Below are 13851 nucleotides of genomic sequence, written 5' to 3'. Positions count from 1 at the left end.
AGGCTGGAGCTGGAGGGTTCAGCCCCTCAGACCCCCAGGCACAGGGGTCCCCACAGCCCCTTTACAGGCAGGAGTGGGAGCCCAGTGTGGCAGGGAGGGGGGCTCTGCATCACAGTTAAGGTACGATTCTCCATGCCATGCTGCACGGCTGCTGTGGAGGGTGCAGAGCCCTCACTGCCATGGGCACACTGTAATGCCTTTTTGTTTCCTTTTTTTTTTTTTTTTTTTTTTTTCCCTTCCTCCCCTCCATAGTTTGTGCCATTTATGAGTCATGTATGGTACCAATAAAATGACTTTTCGGTTTGAAGCTGTCCTGATCACTTACATCTGAGCATGGGACCAGGCTGACGTGGGCAAGGCAGAGGGGAGTTGTCCCCTCATGTCCCTGGTACCCTGGCAGGGAGTGTGGGCACAGGGCTCACTGTGTTCCCTGGATGATGCTGGCCTGCCTCTGCCTGCTGGTTCCCAGGCACGCCACAGCCATGGCTGGCTCCCTGCCATGCCATGGATAGCAGAAATCCCAGCAAGGGTAAGGTGCTGGGTTGCTGGGAAATGGCCCCAGTCCCCCAGGCAGAGCAAACAAGCAGCTCGAGGCCTGCCAGGACACCAAGGTGATGGGCACGTTCCCTGGGGAGCAGTGGGGGCCCTGTAATCCTGCCTGGGAGCAGGGCAGGAGCAGCTCAGCACCATGGAGGTGTCCTGGGGGGAGCAAAGGAGGGACAGGGGGCTATAACAACCTCCTTACAGAAGCTGGGGTGCCCTGTGCCAGCTTTATTATGGATAGGGGGGGAAACCATGCTTGTAGAACAGGGCTGATGCAGCAGAGGGTGAGAGCAGGAAGGGCCTCTATCTTCAAAGCAGGAGCAGGGGTTGGGTTGACATCTGCAGTGAGGGATGTCACCAGGCTGTGACAGGGCTGAGGCTGGGCTGCTGCAGGACACAGGGGCTGTGGTAGGAGCTCATGGCTGGGCAGGAGAGGGCAGGGTGGCCCCGGTGAGCCCATGGTGTGGCACCCAGAGCTGAGGCATCAATAAATACCCTCGTTTCTGACATGCCCAAGCTCTGGCAGGCCTCAATGGGATGCCCTGGATGGGAAGGGAGTGATGCCCTGCAGGATCAGATCCTGCCATCTGTGATGGATCCTCCATATGCCTGGCTGGATCCTGCACATGCCCCCAAGAGCTGCTGGAGGGCCCCAAGGCAACACTTGGGGCCTGAGGTCGTAGCTGGAAAGCCCAAGGGTACCTGTGAAGCTCCCAAACCTCCTTCCCCCACATCAGCTCCAGTGCTGCGGGAAACTCACTAGTTGTTGGGGTGTTTTTTCCCCTTTTTTTGTTGGGATATATCTGTGCCCTCTGCTGCTCTGCCCAGTGCCAGTGCTGTGCCAGAGGGTCCCACATGACACTGGCACGCAGCATGGGCCAGCCCAGGAAGAAAACCTGAAGCAGGGCTGCCCTCCTCCCTGGGCCACCTTCACCTAAGGTCATGGAGTGCGGTGGTGCCTGCTTGTGCCAAGGAAAGTTAAGCAGTAACTGGAGGTGGCCATGAGCAAGCCGTGGGTGCTGGAGAGGCAGGGAGCCCCCCAATGCAAAGGTCGTGCAGGTACAGCTCACTCAGAGTCCCTGCTGGTCCTGTCCAAAAGCCCGGGGACACATGCAGGGGCACAGGGCAGGGGCCAAGCACCGTGCTGGGGGCTCCACTACTTTGGGGCAGGAGGTGAGAGGTACAGGGCACAGCAGAGGGCTGCCATAGGGGCAAGGTGGGCAGCGGGTCGGGCTCTCGGCCAGGGTGCTATGGCAGGGGGGGCTGCCGGAGGGGCCAGCAGTGGCTCTGGCAGTGTGGGGTGAGTGCTGCTTCTCTTGGACAAGGAGAGAGCATCCCCAGGTAGAGGGCGGCCGGCTCTCTCATGCGGGACAGGGCAGGGGCCGGGGTCTCTGGGGCAGATGCAGGATGCCAGGATGGGCTGGGACAGGAGCAGGGCTGCCCCTCGGGTGAAGGAGGGCTGCCAGGGTGCAGCGGGGCAGGGGTGGGCAGAGGGCTTCCCCTCGGCAGAAGCGGGGGCCTGCGCGGCCGGACAGACCCCGGCGGGCCGGGGCGGAAGGGGCGGCTCTGTCCGGCCCTCCCGCACCTCCCGGAGCCACCCGCGCCGCGGGCTCGGTGCGGAGCCGTGCCCAGCTGGGGAGCTCCGCCTGCCGGGACGGGACCCCCGGGCCACCGGGATCCGCCGGGTGCGTCCGCGGCACAACCGGGAGCGACCTCCGGCCCCTCCCGCCCCTGCCTCCGGCTGCGGTTCCCGGAGCTCCGGGCGGGGTGGGAACGGAGCCGCGCGGCGTGGGAAAGCTCCGCGGGGAGCGGGGATGGAGCCCAGCGGGGGCCCAGCCTTTGGGAAAAATCCTGTCTGGAGATTCCTGGGGCTGTTCCCCGCTTGGGGGGACCGGGACGTGAGTGGAAAATGCCGGATTTGCCGCAGTGCCCCATTTCGGAAGGTTTTTAGATGCAAAACCCGCTTCTGTGGCTACAGCTTGTTTGTGTTGAAACTCTGAACGGCTCCACGCACCCCATCCCGAAAGGATGCAGATGGTGTGGGGCGGAGCGGGCGGGACGGCTGCCCTCGGGATCACCCCGGGCCACCCAGTTCCTGGGCTGGGGCAGGAGGAAACCAGCACGGGCAGGGGAGCTTAGCGGAGAGGGAGGAGAGGGACATGCCTGCGTCGGGACAGGTCGGTGGTGACCCTGAGCCCGGTACAGGGAGGCGGCCGGGTGCCAAGAGCCGTAAGGGGCAGGGTGGGGCGATCCCCGTATCACCGCCTGCCCCTGCAAACAGCTTGTCAGCAATCACCCCTGAAACTTAAATAAACCGCAGACCTGGGCGCTGGCACACTGCGGCCGGACCCTGCCGCAGCGGTGGGTGCGCAGAGGTGTCAGAGGACTGGGTGAGTGCTCTGGATCCGCTTCGCCCCCCACAGCCCCCGGTCCCTCGTGGGTACCTCCTGCCTGGCTTCCCACCCCGCTGCTGACAGGGGTGGGGATGGGTGCACCCATCCTTCCTCGGTGCTCTCCCGCAGCTCGGTCCTTCCGGGCAGGAGCGGGCAGGTGCCTGATATTTTTTCTCTCTGCATTTCCTGGTCGGAGGCAGGAGGCAGGACAGGTGAGCCCCGACGACGCCGACAGCTCCTCTCGGTGCCCGGGTGTCCACAGGAGCTGCTGCGATGGAGCTGGGGGATGTCTGGAAGCCCACGTACGGCCCTGGCCCCGAGGCGCCGGGGAGCAGCACGCCGGGGCTGGTGGCGATGGCGCACGGCTTCCTGCGGCTGGTGCAGCCCAACGCCCTGCCCACAGGTGGGTGCTGGCAGAGGGGGCTGGTACGGCTGGGGTCATCGGGAATGGGATCCAAGGATTGCCAGCCGTGTCCTGCTCATGCCCCATAACAACTGTGGGGCTGTCTTAGCTGGGCCCCGGGACACGTGTTAGAGGTAGTGCCGCCTTGCAGAGTCCTGCCCCATCCTCCCTCTAGGTATCTTAATCCTAAGCCCCCAAAAATGTGCAGAGCAAACCCCACTCTGCCTGCAGGCTCTTTGCCTGTCTTGCAGCCCTCTGTGTTTGCTGGCCACCAAAAGCAGTGGGTCCTGGTGTCAGCATGCTCTCCCTGTGCACTGCCCTGCCTGCCAGCACTTGCCCTTGCTCCTGTCGCTGTCACAGCTCTGTCCTGAAGCAGCTGCAAGTTTGCACAGGTGATACCTGGACCCTGCAGCTGCTCCATATTCATGGGGCAAGTGCTGCCCACCTGGAGGGAAATGCCACTCTGGGTACTGCCATTGTGAGTCCTCCTTCACTGACTTCAACCCCTGCTCACCATCAACATGCTGGAAAAGGTGTGGCTGGCAGCACAGGACCTGTGTCACATAGACACCAGGGTACAATCAATGTCCCCAGGTGCCAGCAAGGCTTGTAACGAGGGCATGTGGCACAGGCAGGGAGAGCCCTGGGAATGAAAGAGGCAGCATAGCAGTGGGCCTTTGCCCCTGTACTCAGTCCTGACTGGCAGTGCCCTTGGACTTCTCTGCAGGAGGGCAGCCCCAGGGCAGTGTCCCTTATGCCCACAGTGGTGAGGAACTCCCTTGTTCTGTGAACCCCTGAGAGCCTGGGAGCTGGCAGCACTTTTCCTAGGTGCAAAAATGCTGCATGATGTGATGGCTGGGGAGGGCAGCTGCAAGGGAGAAAAATGCCATACTCAGAGCTGGTCTGAGCTGCAGGTGATGCCTTGGGCTGGGAGGGGTGAGCAGGGTCTGGGACCCTCTTGGAGAGCTCCACAGGGCCCAGCACCTGCTCACAGCCCTCTGTGCTTCTTGTCTCCCAGAGCTGATTAATTTTGAGCAGTCCCAGAGTGGGTTCAGCCGAGATGACATCAATGAGGTGAGCAGGCAGCTGGGGTGGGGAGCTGGCAGCCCCAGAGCACCGTGGACTGGGGGATACTGGTGGGTGCTGCTCTGAGACTGAGCCTTGGTTGCCAAGCAGCAGCAAGGGGACGTGTTCTGCTCCCTGGGGGACCCATTTTGTCTGTTTGGGCCTGGACACGGTGCGCAGAGCTGAGGGACCTTTGGGGACACCAATGTTACGCTGCTTCTCATTCTTCCTATCCCAGCTGCTGCTCTACGAACTGGGTTTCCTGGTCTGCGCGGCCATTGGAGTCCTCCTCATCATCCTAGTGCCGCTGGTGGGATTCTGCTTCTGCTGCTGCCGCTGCTGCGGGCACTGCGGGGGCCGCATGTACCAGAAGCAGCGCCGGCGGATGCGCTGCCGGCGCCGGGCGCTCTGGGCCTCCGTGCTGCTGCTCTCCGCCTTGCTCCTGTGAGTGCGCGGCCCGGGAGGCTCCGGATGGAGCCCAGGGTGGCTGGAAATGCCGGCGCTCGGCGGCCGTGCCAGGAAGCTGCCATTGTTCACGAGTAGATCGCGGCACGGCGGGACAAAGGGGAGGAAGCGGCGGCGGTGGGGGGCTGGCCCCGGGGGGCTGCGGACTGCAAACCGTGCAGCCCTTTCCCCGCAGCTTCCCCACGGCTGCCGGGCTCTGCCCTGACCCAGTTCCCTGCGTCACTCCTCTCTGGTCCCTCGGGGCAGGGCACGGGCTGGGATGCACTGGGAGCAGGAGTCACTGGTGTGCTCCAGACCCTGCAGGCTGGGGTCTGTGTGGGTGGATTTGGAGGGTGCTGGGGGGAGCGTTGGGACTGACCTTGCCACCCTTGCCTTGTAGGGCTGGTGGTGTCTGTGCCCTCATCAGCAACAGCCGCTTCTCCCAGGCTGTGAAGAGCACCTTCCCCAATGTGAACAACACTCTGGACAACGTCCACACCTACCTGGCCTCCATCCCCCAGGCACGCACGGGCCCCCTGCCATGGCTTGGGGGCAAGGGGCCAGGCGGGAGGAGCAGCCCAAATAGCCCCGGGGGAAGGGCCGCAGAGGGGCTGGCAGCAGAGAAAGCTCCCCACCCTCACTGACACCACATCTCTGTCCCTGCAGCAAGTTGATTTTGTCATCGACAAGAGCGATGTCCCACTGAGCTATGCCAACCGCAGCCTGCAGGGTGAGGGTGTGCGACGGGAGGGGCTGGAACATCCCCAGGGCCCTGTGGGAGCTGCCCCAGGGCTGGGGGTTCTTGGGCAGTGGGAGTGTTGTGTGGGTTTACCTTTCTGCCCTGTGGGTGGTTGCTGACCCTGCAGGCCACTGGGCTTGTTCTTATGGGGATGTCTAAAGGATCTGGGTCTGCAGGCTCTTCCAAGCTCCAGCTCTGCTCCAGTTTCTGCTTTTCCCTATTCAGGCTCCTCTTTGGGAAGGGTGATGTGGGTGGTGGGAGACTGGGGATATTCCCATTGCCCCCCACCTGGAGGGTGGGTGAGGGAGGAGTGCTGGTGGTGTCAGAGTTTTCACCAGCTCTCCTGCAAGCCCCAGGACCTTGCAGGGAACCTGTTATTGACACCACCTCTCCCATCTCTGCAGACATTGGGCCCAAACTGGGCAGCATGATCACCTCCCGCATCAGGAACAGCACGGATGGGGCTCTGGGATCTCTCCAGATCCTCTTGAAAGGTACTGGCCCTATCCCTGGGAGACTGGCAAGGGACTCAGGGGGATCAAGAGAGGGGTGGGTGCATTTTTGGGTAAGAATCCCATGGAGGTGGGTCCCTTTGGCCTCCCAACCACACCCTGGGGCAAGTGCCATGACTTTGGGGGTGCCCCTATGTTGCCTTTTTTCATGAGTTCCCAAGGTTCAGCTGGATGAGAAGGAGTCCCTGCCACAGTGACAGGATGTGAGCTCCCTGCTCTCTCCCCAGGGATGGAGACACTGAATGACACCTTTGCCAAGATTGCCATCCGCTGCTCAGACCTCGAGGAGCTGCAGAGCAGCTACAGCCAGGGGCTGGTCAGCCTGAGGGACAGGCTCAATGGCACCCTGCAGAAATGTGGCCTCCCCTGCCGCCGAGTGTCCCTGGAGGGGCTCGCCTTCAGTGCCAACTTCAGCATGGTGAGGAGGGCAGGGGGTGGGTGAGGGGCCCCCTGCCCCAGCCCCCACAGCTCCCTCACCCCAGGCTCTTCCCCACAGATCCCAGGTGTGGAGCAGCAGCTGCAGGCACTGCGTGAGGTGTCTGAGTCAAACATAAAGTCTGATTTAGAGGAGGTAAGGGGTGTCTCCTTCACCCAGGCACAAAGCTGGGTGCTCTTGCAGCTGCTGAGGCTGTGCTGACAGGCTGTGGGTGGGGAAGAGCTCTGTCAGGAGTTCAGTGTGTCACACGGAGGGAAGGGCTGGCCAGAGGTCTGCTCGCTGTCCCAGCCATCCCTGCACACTGATAGGGTGGACTGGGTGCTGTGGGGAGCCTGGCTGTTGTGTGTTACTAGGATCTGGGTTCAAGGGGATGTGCTGCTCAGCCCTGGATTGCAGGCAGGGATGTGAGTTTCATGCTGTGCTTCCCTGGATGCAGGTTAACACAACGCTGGGCATGACCCCTGATAAGGTGCAAGAGCAGTCCCAAGAGGTGGTGGCAAGTAAGCAGGGCTTTGTGTGCTGACTTCTCCCTCTTCTAGGATTCCCTCCAGGGCTTTGTGTGCTGACTCCTCCCTCTTCTAGGATTCCCTCCTCTCTTCTCAAGCCATTTTTTCCTGGAGGCCTTCCCTGCAGCCCTGGCTGTCCCCAGGTCCATCATGCCAATGTCATCCTTGGCCATGACTGCCCCTTTCCTATCCTTTCTGAGTCCCCTCTGCCCTGCAGGACTTGGGCAGCAGCTCAGAATGTCAGCGTGCCCCCATTCCTTGCAGAGAGCCAGGACCAGCTGCTCCTCATCAGGCAGGAGATCAGGAACTTGCAGGGAAGGTTGCCACTCCTGGATGTGGAGCAGAAAATTGGCGCCTTTGTGAACAATGCCACATCCATGCTGGAGAAGTACAGGGAGCCGATCGTGGCCTGGGATGGGCTCAGGTGGGAGAGGGGCTGGACCCCATTGTCTGGGGGGTTTTAGGGCTCCTGCTTCTCCCATTGCTGGAGGTGGGGCTTTACTGGGTGGTGGGGTTGTGGGTGCAGGGTACTCAGAGCTGTGCCTTGCAGACACATGCCCCTTCCCTGCTGTGCTGTCTGGGACCTTTTTCCTCCCCATGAAGGCAGCCGGTGGGCTGCAGGGTGCTGCTGAGGGTCCCAGGTTCTGCTGCCTGACTCCCGCCCTTTGTCTTGCCCCAGGTTGATCCTGTGTGCCCTCCTGTGCTGCACGGTGCTGCTGGTGGTCCTCTGCAATGTTTTTGGGCTGCTGCTGGGGCCCCTGGGGCTGAAGGAAGGTGTGCTGCCCACACAGCGCAGCAGCCTCTCCAATGCTGGCGGGAACTTCTTCATGGCGTGAGGCTCAGCTGGCTGCCAAGGCCATGTGTGGGAGTGGTGGGATGGGTGGGCAGGGCTGCCCTGGGAACACACAAGTTCCTAAATCATCATTTTGCTGCAGTTTAATGGCTGCCCCATGGTGACTCCCCGTGCAGGTGGGAAATTGAGGGTCAATCATGGTGCTGGTGAGAGGCGTTTGAGGGGAGCCCGTTTGGCCCATGATGGCAGCGAGGCCTGGCAGTGTGAGCGTGGGCCCTGCAGCTCTGCGGGGCAGTGCCAGCTTCCAGAGCTGTTATGGAGTCCAAGCTCCAGGGCAGAGCCTGGTTGTGCTCTGGGGTCTGAAGGCAGAACAGAGACAAGCTTGTTGGAAGGGTGGTGTTCCCACAACTGTGGGGGTGAGGGGTGTGCAGCCCCTGGGCTCCGCAAGCTGGGGCAATGTCAGCATCAGTGCTGGGCTGCTGGTGGTGACGGCATTTCTGTCCCGGCAGAGGGGTTGGCTTCAGTTTCATCTTCTACTGGCTGCTCATGCTGCTGGTGATGATCATCTTCGTGCTGGGGGGGAACATTTACATGCTCCTCTGTGAGTCCTGGCACAACCAGCAGCTCTTCCAGGTAAGCTTGCTGTGGGGAAACTGCCTGGAGATACTGCTTCCTAATGAGGGCTGCTGGTGGGGCAGAGGCAGCACTAGCCATTTGAGATGCTCTTCCAAGGTGTCCTGTCCTGCACTATGTCTAGTTTCTCCATCTCTTTCCTTGCTCTTAGCTCCTGGACACCCCTGGCAAGATCCCTAACTTCAATCTCTCAGAGCTGCTGGGCCTGAAGGGTGACACAACAAACTTCTCAGAGATATACAGGTGGGTCCCAGCCCTGACACTGTGTCCTTGGTGGGGTAGAGCTTCTCAATGCCCTCAGATAATCTCCAGGAGCAGGGCAGCTTGCCCTGCCTTCCCAGGCTGTGGGTAGGCACTGATCACAGGGAAGGAGCAAGGTGCAGCCTACCTGCACAGGTGAGGACATGCTCCTGGGAGAAGGTGGCCTCACCTGCCCTGTTCTAAACCCCATGGCCCATCCTGCAGGCAGTGCCAGCACGACGCGTCCCTGTGGCAAACTCTGCACTTGGACCAGAGCGTGTCCCTGGACGAGCTCCTGAATATCAGCCAGGTGAGCATGGGGGTGCCGGGGTCTTGAGGGCACACTACTCACACTCACACTCTTGCACACTACTCACACTATTCACACGAACACTTGCACACTACTCACACTCTCACCCTTGCACACTGCTCACACTACTCACACTCACACTCTTGCACACTACTCTCACTACTCACACTCTTGCACAGTCATTCACACTCTTGCACAGTCATTCACACTCTTGCACATTACTCACACTCTTGCACACTACTCACACTGCTCACACTCACACTCTTGCACAAGGGCTGAGGGTACAGTGAGGGGCCAGCACATGTCCCGTCATGGCCCCCTTTGCTCTGGCAGTACGCAGGAGACATCTCCACAGCTTTTGAGAAGATGGACATCACCCTAAGCCCCATCTACCTGCTCAACCAGAGCCAGAAGGACCTGCTGCTGAGGGCCAGTCAGGCTGCACAGCCTCCCAACTTCACCCTCACCCTGGAGCAGGTGTGCTGGGTGTAGCCTGGTCTTGGGATTGGGGTGGGGGGATTGGATGTGGGTTGAGGAGCTTCTATTGCACTCTCCTTTTTGCTGCTAGGAGAGTCCTCTGCCATCTGTGCACCCTGTTAGGGTAACAAGGCACATCCTCTGCCTAGAGGGCCCTGGCTCCACTCTGTCCCACAAAGAAGGGGTTTAGCTCCCCTTGTGAACCTCATTCCTCATTCTCATGGCTCTGTCTCTGCCTTTTCCAGCTGGATCAGAATATGACTCAAGGAAGCCTCCTGGATCTGGCTGCAGAGTTGGAGCAGCTGGCAGAAAACCTGGTGAGAGACCATGAGACCCCAGGGCCATAGCCAGCCTGTCCCCAAAGCCACTGGTTACTGGGCTCCTCTGTGCCTGCCTGGGTGTTGAGGGGAGGCCCAGAGCTGGGCACTGCTGACTGCAGCACTTCCAGGGCACAGACGTGAAGAAGGACCTGGAAGATAATGCTCGTGAACTGAGGGATCTGGAAAAGGAGATGCAGGGGAACTTCTCTGGGCCACTGGTGAGCAACGCTGGGGCACGTCCTGGGGATGCTGGGCTGGGTTTCCCTAGAGCTCAGAGCCTGCTGGCAGGGTCTGGGGCTGCACCTCTGATCCCCCTTCTCTGTCCCCAGCAAAGTCTGAAGGAGAACATCCACTCAGTGCAGAGTGGGGCTGCCCAGCTGGAGGTAAGCTGCACAAGGGGAGTGCATGCCAGTCCTGGGCACCCTGCAAAGCACCCTCGAGGTCCTGCAGTGGAGGTGGTGGGGCTGACCTGCAGTCTGGGGGCTGCTGTGGCACTCTTCATGTGCTGCAGGGGCTGTTCATGGAGGCCATGAAGGTGGAGGGAGGCCATGGACCCTGCCAGGCACAGGCTCCCTCCACCTGAGGTACCTGGCACTACCAATGTGTACCTGGCACTAGCAGTGTGTCACTGCTGGGAGCACCACAGCTCTGAGAGGCTCTGCCCCAGGGAGTGCTGCTTGCAGGGCTGGTGAAGAGCAGAGACCCCTCTTAGATCACAGTGCTGAGAGCACCTTTCACTCAGGAACAGACAACAGCTGCACTGGACAAAGCCAGCAAAACCCAGGAGTTCCTGGAGAGGGAGATGCCAAACATCATCAAGAACGTGAGCTTGCCTTGCCCTGCTGTCAGGTCACACCAGACCCCCTCACCAAGACCTCCCTCTATACAGGGAAGCCAAACCTTGTCTGGCTGCTCATCCTGCCTTCCCTGAGTGTCTCTTGCATCTCTGGGTGCCCCCTTCCCTCATGGCATCCCAGGGTGGGGTGAAGCATTCAGCCCTGTTGCTGCTGGGCTGAGGTGGTCTGAGAGCCCCCTGATCCTGACATGGAGGGGGCTGGTGGTGCAACATCTCCACTCTGTGCTTGCCCCTCCAGGAGACATTGGCCTTCCTGGAGCAGCTGTTGGATTTCTTTGAGACCTACATTTCATGGGCCAAGAGCAGGGTAAGCTGAGCCTTCCTCAGTGAAGTGGAGAGAAAGGGAGAATGAGCTGCAAGGCTTGGTGGATGCTGACATATGCTGTCCCCACCATGTCCCCAGGTGACAAAAGATGTGGCACGTTGCAAGCCCATAGCTCAGTCCTTGGATGATGTGGAGATCATTGGCTGTGACTATATCATGGACTCTGTGGTGAGTGGGGCAGCGGTGTGTAGAGTGACACACACCTGCGGGGTGGCACTGAGGTCCTCTTGTCCTCCTCATGCACAGGATAAGGGATGCAGGGAAGGATCAGGGATGCACAGGAAGCAGTGCTCAGCTCCTGCCCAGCAAAGTGCTGCGGCTAAGAGGAAGGGCTAGGCTCTGAGAAGGAGTGGGTGGTCATTGGGGAGCACTGGGAGCAGAAGAGATGCTCCCAGTCACTCTCTGGACCTCATGGCTCTTCCTGCACCCTATGCAGAATGCCTTCTGGTTCAGCCTGGGCTGGTGCACCTTGTTCCTGCTGCCCAGCATCGTCCTGTCTGTCAGACTTGCCAAGTTTTACCGCCGTATGGATACTGCTGATGTGTACAGGTGAGGAGCAGCCCCGCCCCTGGGACCACACTGCGTCTGGGGTCCCCCTGCCACCTGCTCCTTCATGTCCTGTGGTAGCCTGTGGGGCTCATGCTAAAGCAATGTGGGCTGGGGAGAACCTGAGAGGTGACTTGGGGCCCTCAGCTTCTGAGGATGGGCATGTTCTGGAGCTTTTCTCTGCCTGCTCTGAACCTCCTGGTAGGGAGGGCAGACTAAGGTGCATTCCCTTTGGAGGAAGGAGCCTGGCAGGGCTGCAGCCACAGCCTGGCTCAAGTCCACCACCTGACTCACTGTGTTTTGCACCATTTTTGTGCTGGAGCTCTGGCATGGGAGCCCAGGGATGCTGTGCAGAATGCAGTGTGCTGTGTGGTTGGTGGCATTGCCACGAGGGTGCAGTGCTTGCTCACATGCCTGTGGCCACCAGTGTCCTGGGGCTGTCCCCCAGCCCTCTGGGACACTCTGCCTGGCAGCTCCACCACCAGCACAGGCACTGACCCCTGGGGATAGTGAGCAATTTCTAGCTGGATTTCTGACTCCTGAGGGCTACATCGTGGCCCTGTGGTGCAGCTGCTGTGCTGGGGGTTCCCCAGCTCCTGCCACCCCTCTGAGCTGGCTGGAGACATGGGCTCAGCTGCCCAGGAACCTCAGGGAGCTCAAGCTGAGGCACAGGGAGCTGGTGCTGCTGAGCGTGGGGCCCTGCTCTGCCTGCCTGGGGAAGGGGCACTGATGATCTGGGGGCCTGTAAGAGCCACTGCTCTCTGATCAGATCAGACAGCCAGGACGGAGGGGACCACAACACCCTGAAGCTCATTTGCTCTCCTTTTGTGACCCATGGGAGACTGTGTCCTACCATGAGCTGTTGTCCTGTCCCACAAGGCATCTTCTTGCCCCACTAACACTGTCCCCTCTTTTTTCTCCCCTCTAGGAATGAAGACTTTGAGATGTAAGCTACTTACAGGTCCCTTTGTGGGGTGGGGGGCAGCCCCTGTAGGTACAGGGGGGTCAGGGGACAGAGGGAGGGGGTGGGGACCAAGGAGTGTGCTGGTACCAGGGGATGGCTGTGAAGGTGGGACTTGTGTAGTGCATGCAATTGTGGTGTCCCCTATCATCTTCCCACACTCCCAAGACTGGAGGTGCTGCTGGTCCCACTCTCCCAAGCTGGTGGGTTTGGGAAAGGTGTCTCCGTACCCTATTTCCTGTGGGGCTAGGTGATAGGAGTGGGATGATATTTAACCATCCCAGTGCATCCTGAGCTGTCCCTTACCCCCCTCTGTGGCTGACATATGTGACCTTGGTTTTGCAGGCCACCAACATTCAACTCCTACAAAATCCCCAGGCCTTCCACAAGGCATTAGCTCCCATCACCCACAGATGGAGGAAATGGACAGACCCCCCCACTTGAAAAATGTGATTATTTATTTTTGCAGGGAACCTGCCTCTTTCCAGGGCTGTAATTTTTGGTGTCAAATAATAAATGGTGTGTTTGTGTGCACTGTGGGATGTGACTGTGCTCCTCAGGTCTAGCAGTGATGAAAGTAAGCAGGGCTAGGGGCTGGAAGGTTCCCCACAGGCTGAGGCTGTGCCTGGGACCACAGGGCTCTTTCTGGTGTTCCCAAGTGTGCTCTGCCCACATCCAGCCTATGGGTTGATACAGGATCACTGCTCAGTGTCACCAAGACTGGGTGATGTCCCCTCACTGGGCAGCCCTTTGCTCCTCTGACTGGGTGAGTGCCAGGTCCCTCCCTGGGATAAGGTGCACAAAGAGCCTCCTGTCTATGAAGTGCCACCCCAAGCTGTCCCCAGCACTTAAACCCTTCCCTCTGGCAACCCTAGCATGTATCATGTGTGGATTTCCAGTGAGTTTACAGGGTGCTTGCAGCCTACACCTTCTCTCTGCAAGATATGGTGCCATGGGTACTTTCTGTGCTCACCCCTGCACACATTGTGCTCTGCACAGATAAATCAAGGGTGATTTGGTCTGGAGCCTTGGGCTGAGTTCAGGTATTGCTTTGTGCTGCTCCTTGGTGAAAGTGCAGGGCCCATCCCGAAAGCTGTGTCAGGCACAGGGGATATACGTGAGCAGCTTGACTCATTTCCTTTGTGGCAAAGTCCAAGTTTCTCTGGAGCAGAATGAGGGCCAGGCCAGCTCTCCCTCCACTAGGTGCATCTCTTACTGCTTTTTCCACTTGCCTTCAGATCCAACTGCTAGTTTTTCCTTCGGCCTTTATCTGAGGCTGCACCAGCCTTACCTCCTGCTGTCTCCTCCCAGCAGAATCTGACTGCAGAGAGAGCCCTGGGCTTGCCTGT

General features: G+C 59.9%; 1 protein-coding gene across 1 annotated transcript; it reads left to right on the top strand.

Annotated features, from left to right (window-relative positions):
• Window positions 1-2494: 2494 nt before the first annotated feature.
• LOC132076288 (prominin-1-A-like) lies at window positions 2495-13036 on the top strand. The gene is given in 27 exon segments (XM_059477294.1): window positions 2495-2697; window positions 2730-2760; window positions 2864-2937; window positions 3137-3339; window positions 4358-4413; window positions 4643-4848; window positions 5249-5369; window positions 5515-5578; window positions 5992-6081; window positions 6327-6517; window positions 6596-6670; window positions 6972-7035; window positions 7306-7465; window positions 7721-7873; window positions 8344-8467; window positions 8619-8710; window positions 8933-9017; window positions 9351-9494; window positions 9740-9811; window positions 9943-10032; window positions 10144-10197; window positions 10557-10637; window positions 10909-10977; window positions 11074-11163; window positions 11432-11544; window positions 12470-12487; window positions 12848-13036. Coding segments are annotated over 27 exon segments (2775 nt in total). The 3' UTR covers window positions 12900-13036.
• The last annotated feature ends 815 nt before the right edge of the window (window positions 13037-13851 follow it).

The sequence above is a fragment of the Ammospiza nelsoni genome, chromosome 8, assembly GCF_027579445.1.
Source record: "Ammospiza nelsoni isolate bAmmNel1 chromosome 8, bAmmNel1.pri, whole genome shotgun sequence".
NCBI lineage: Eukaryota > Metazoa > Chordata > Aves > Passeriformes > Passerellidae > Ammospiza > Ammospiza nelsoni.
This window is presented reverse-complemented; position numbering and strand designations above follow the sequence as displayed.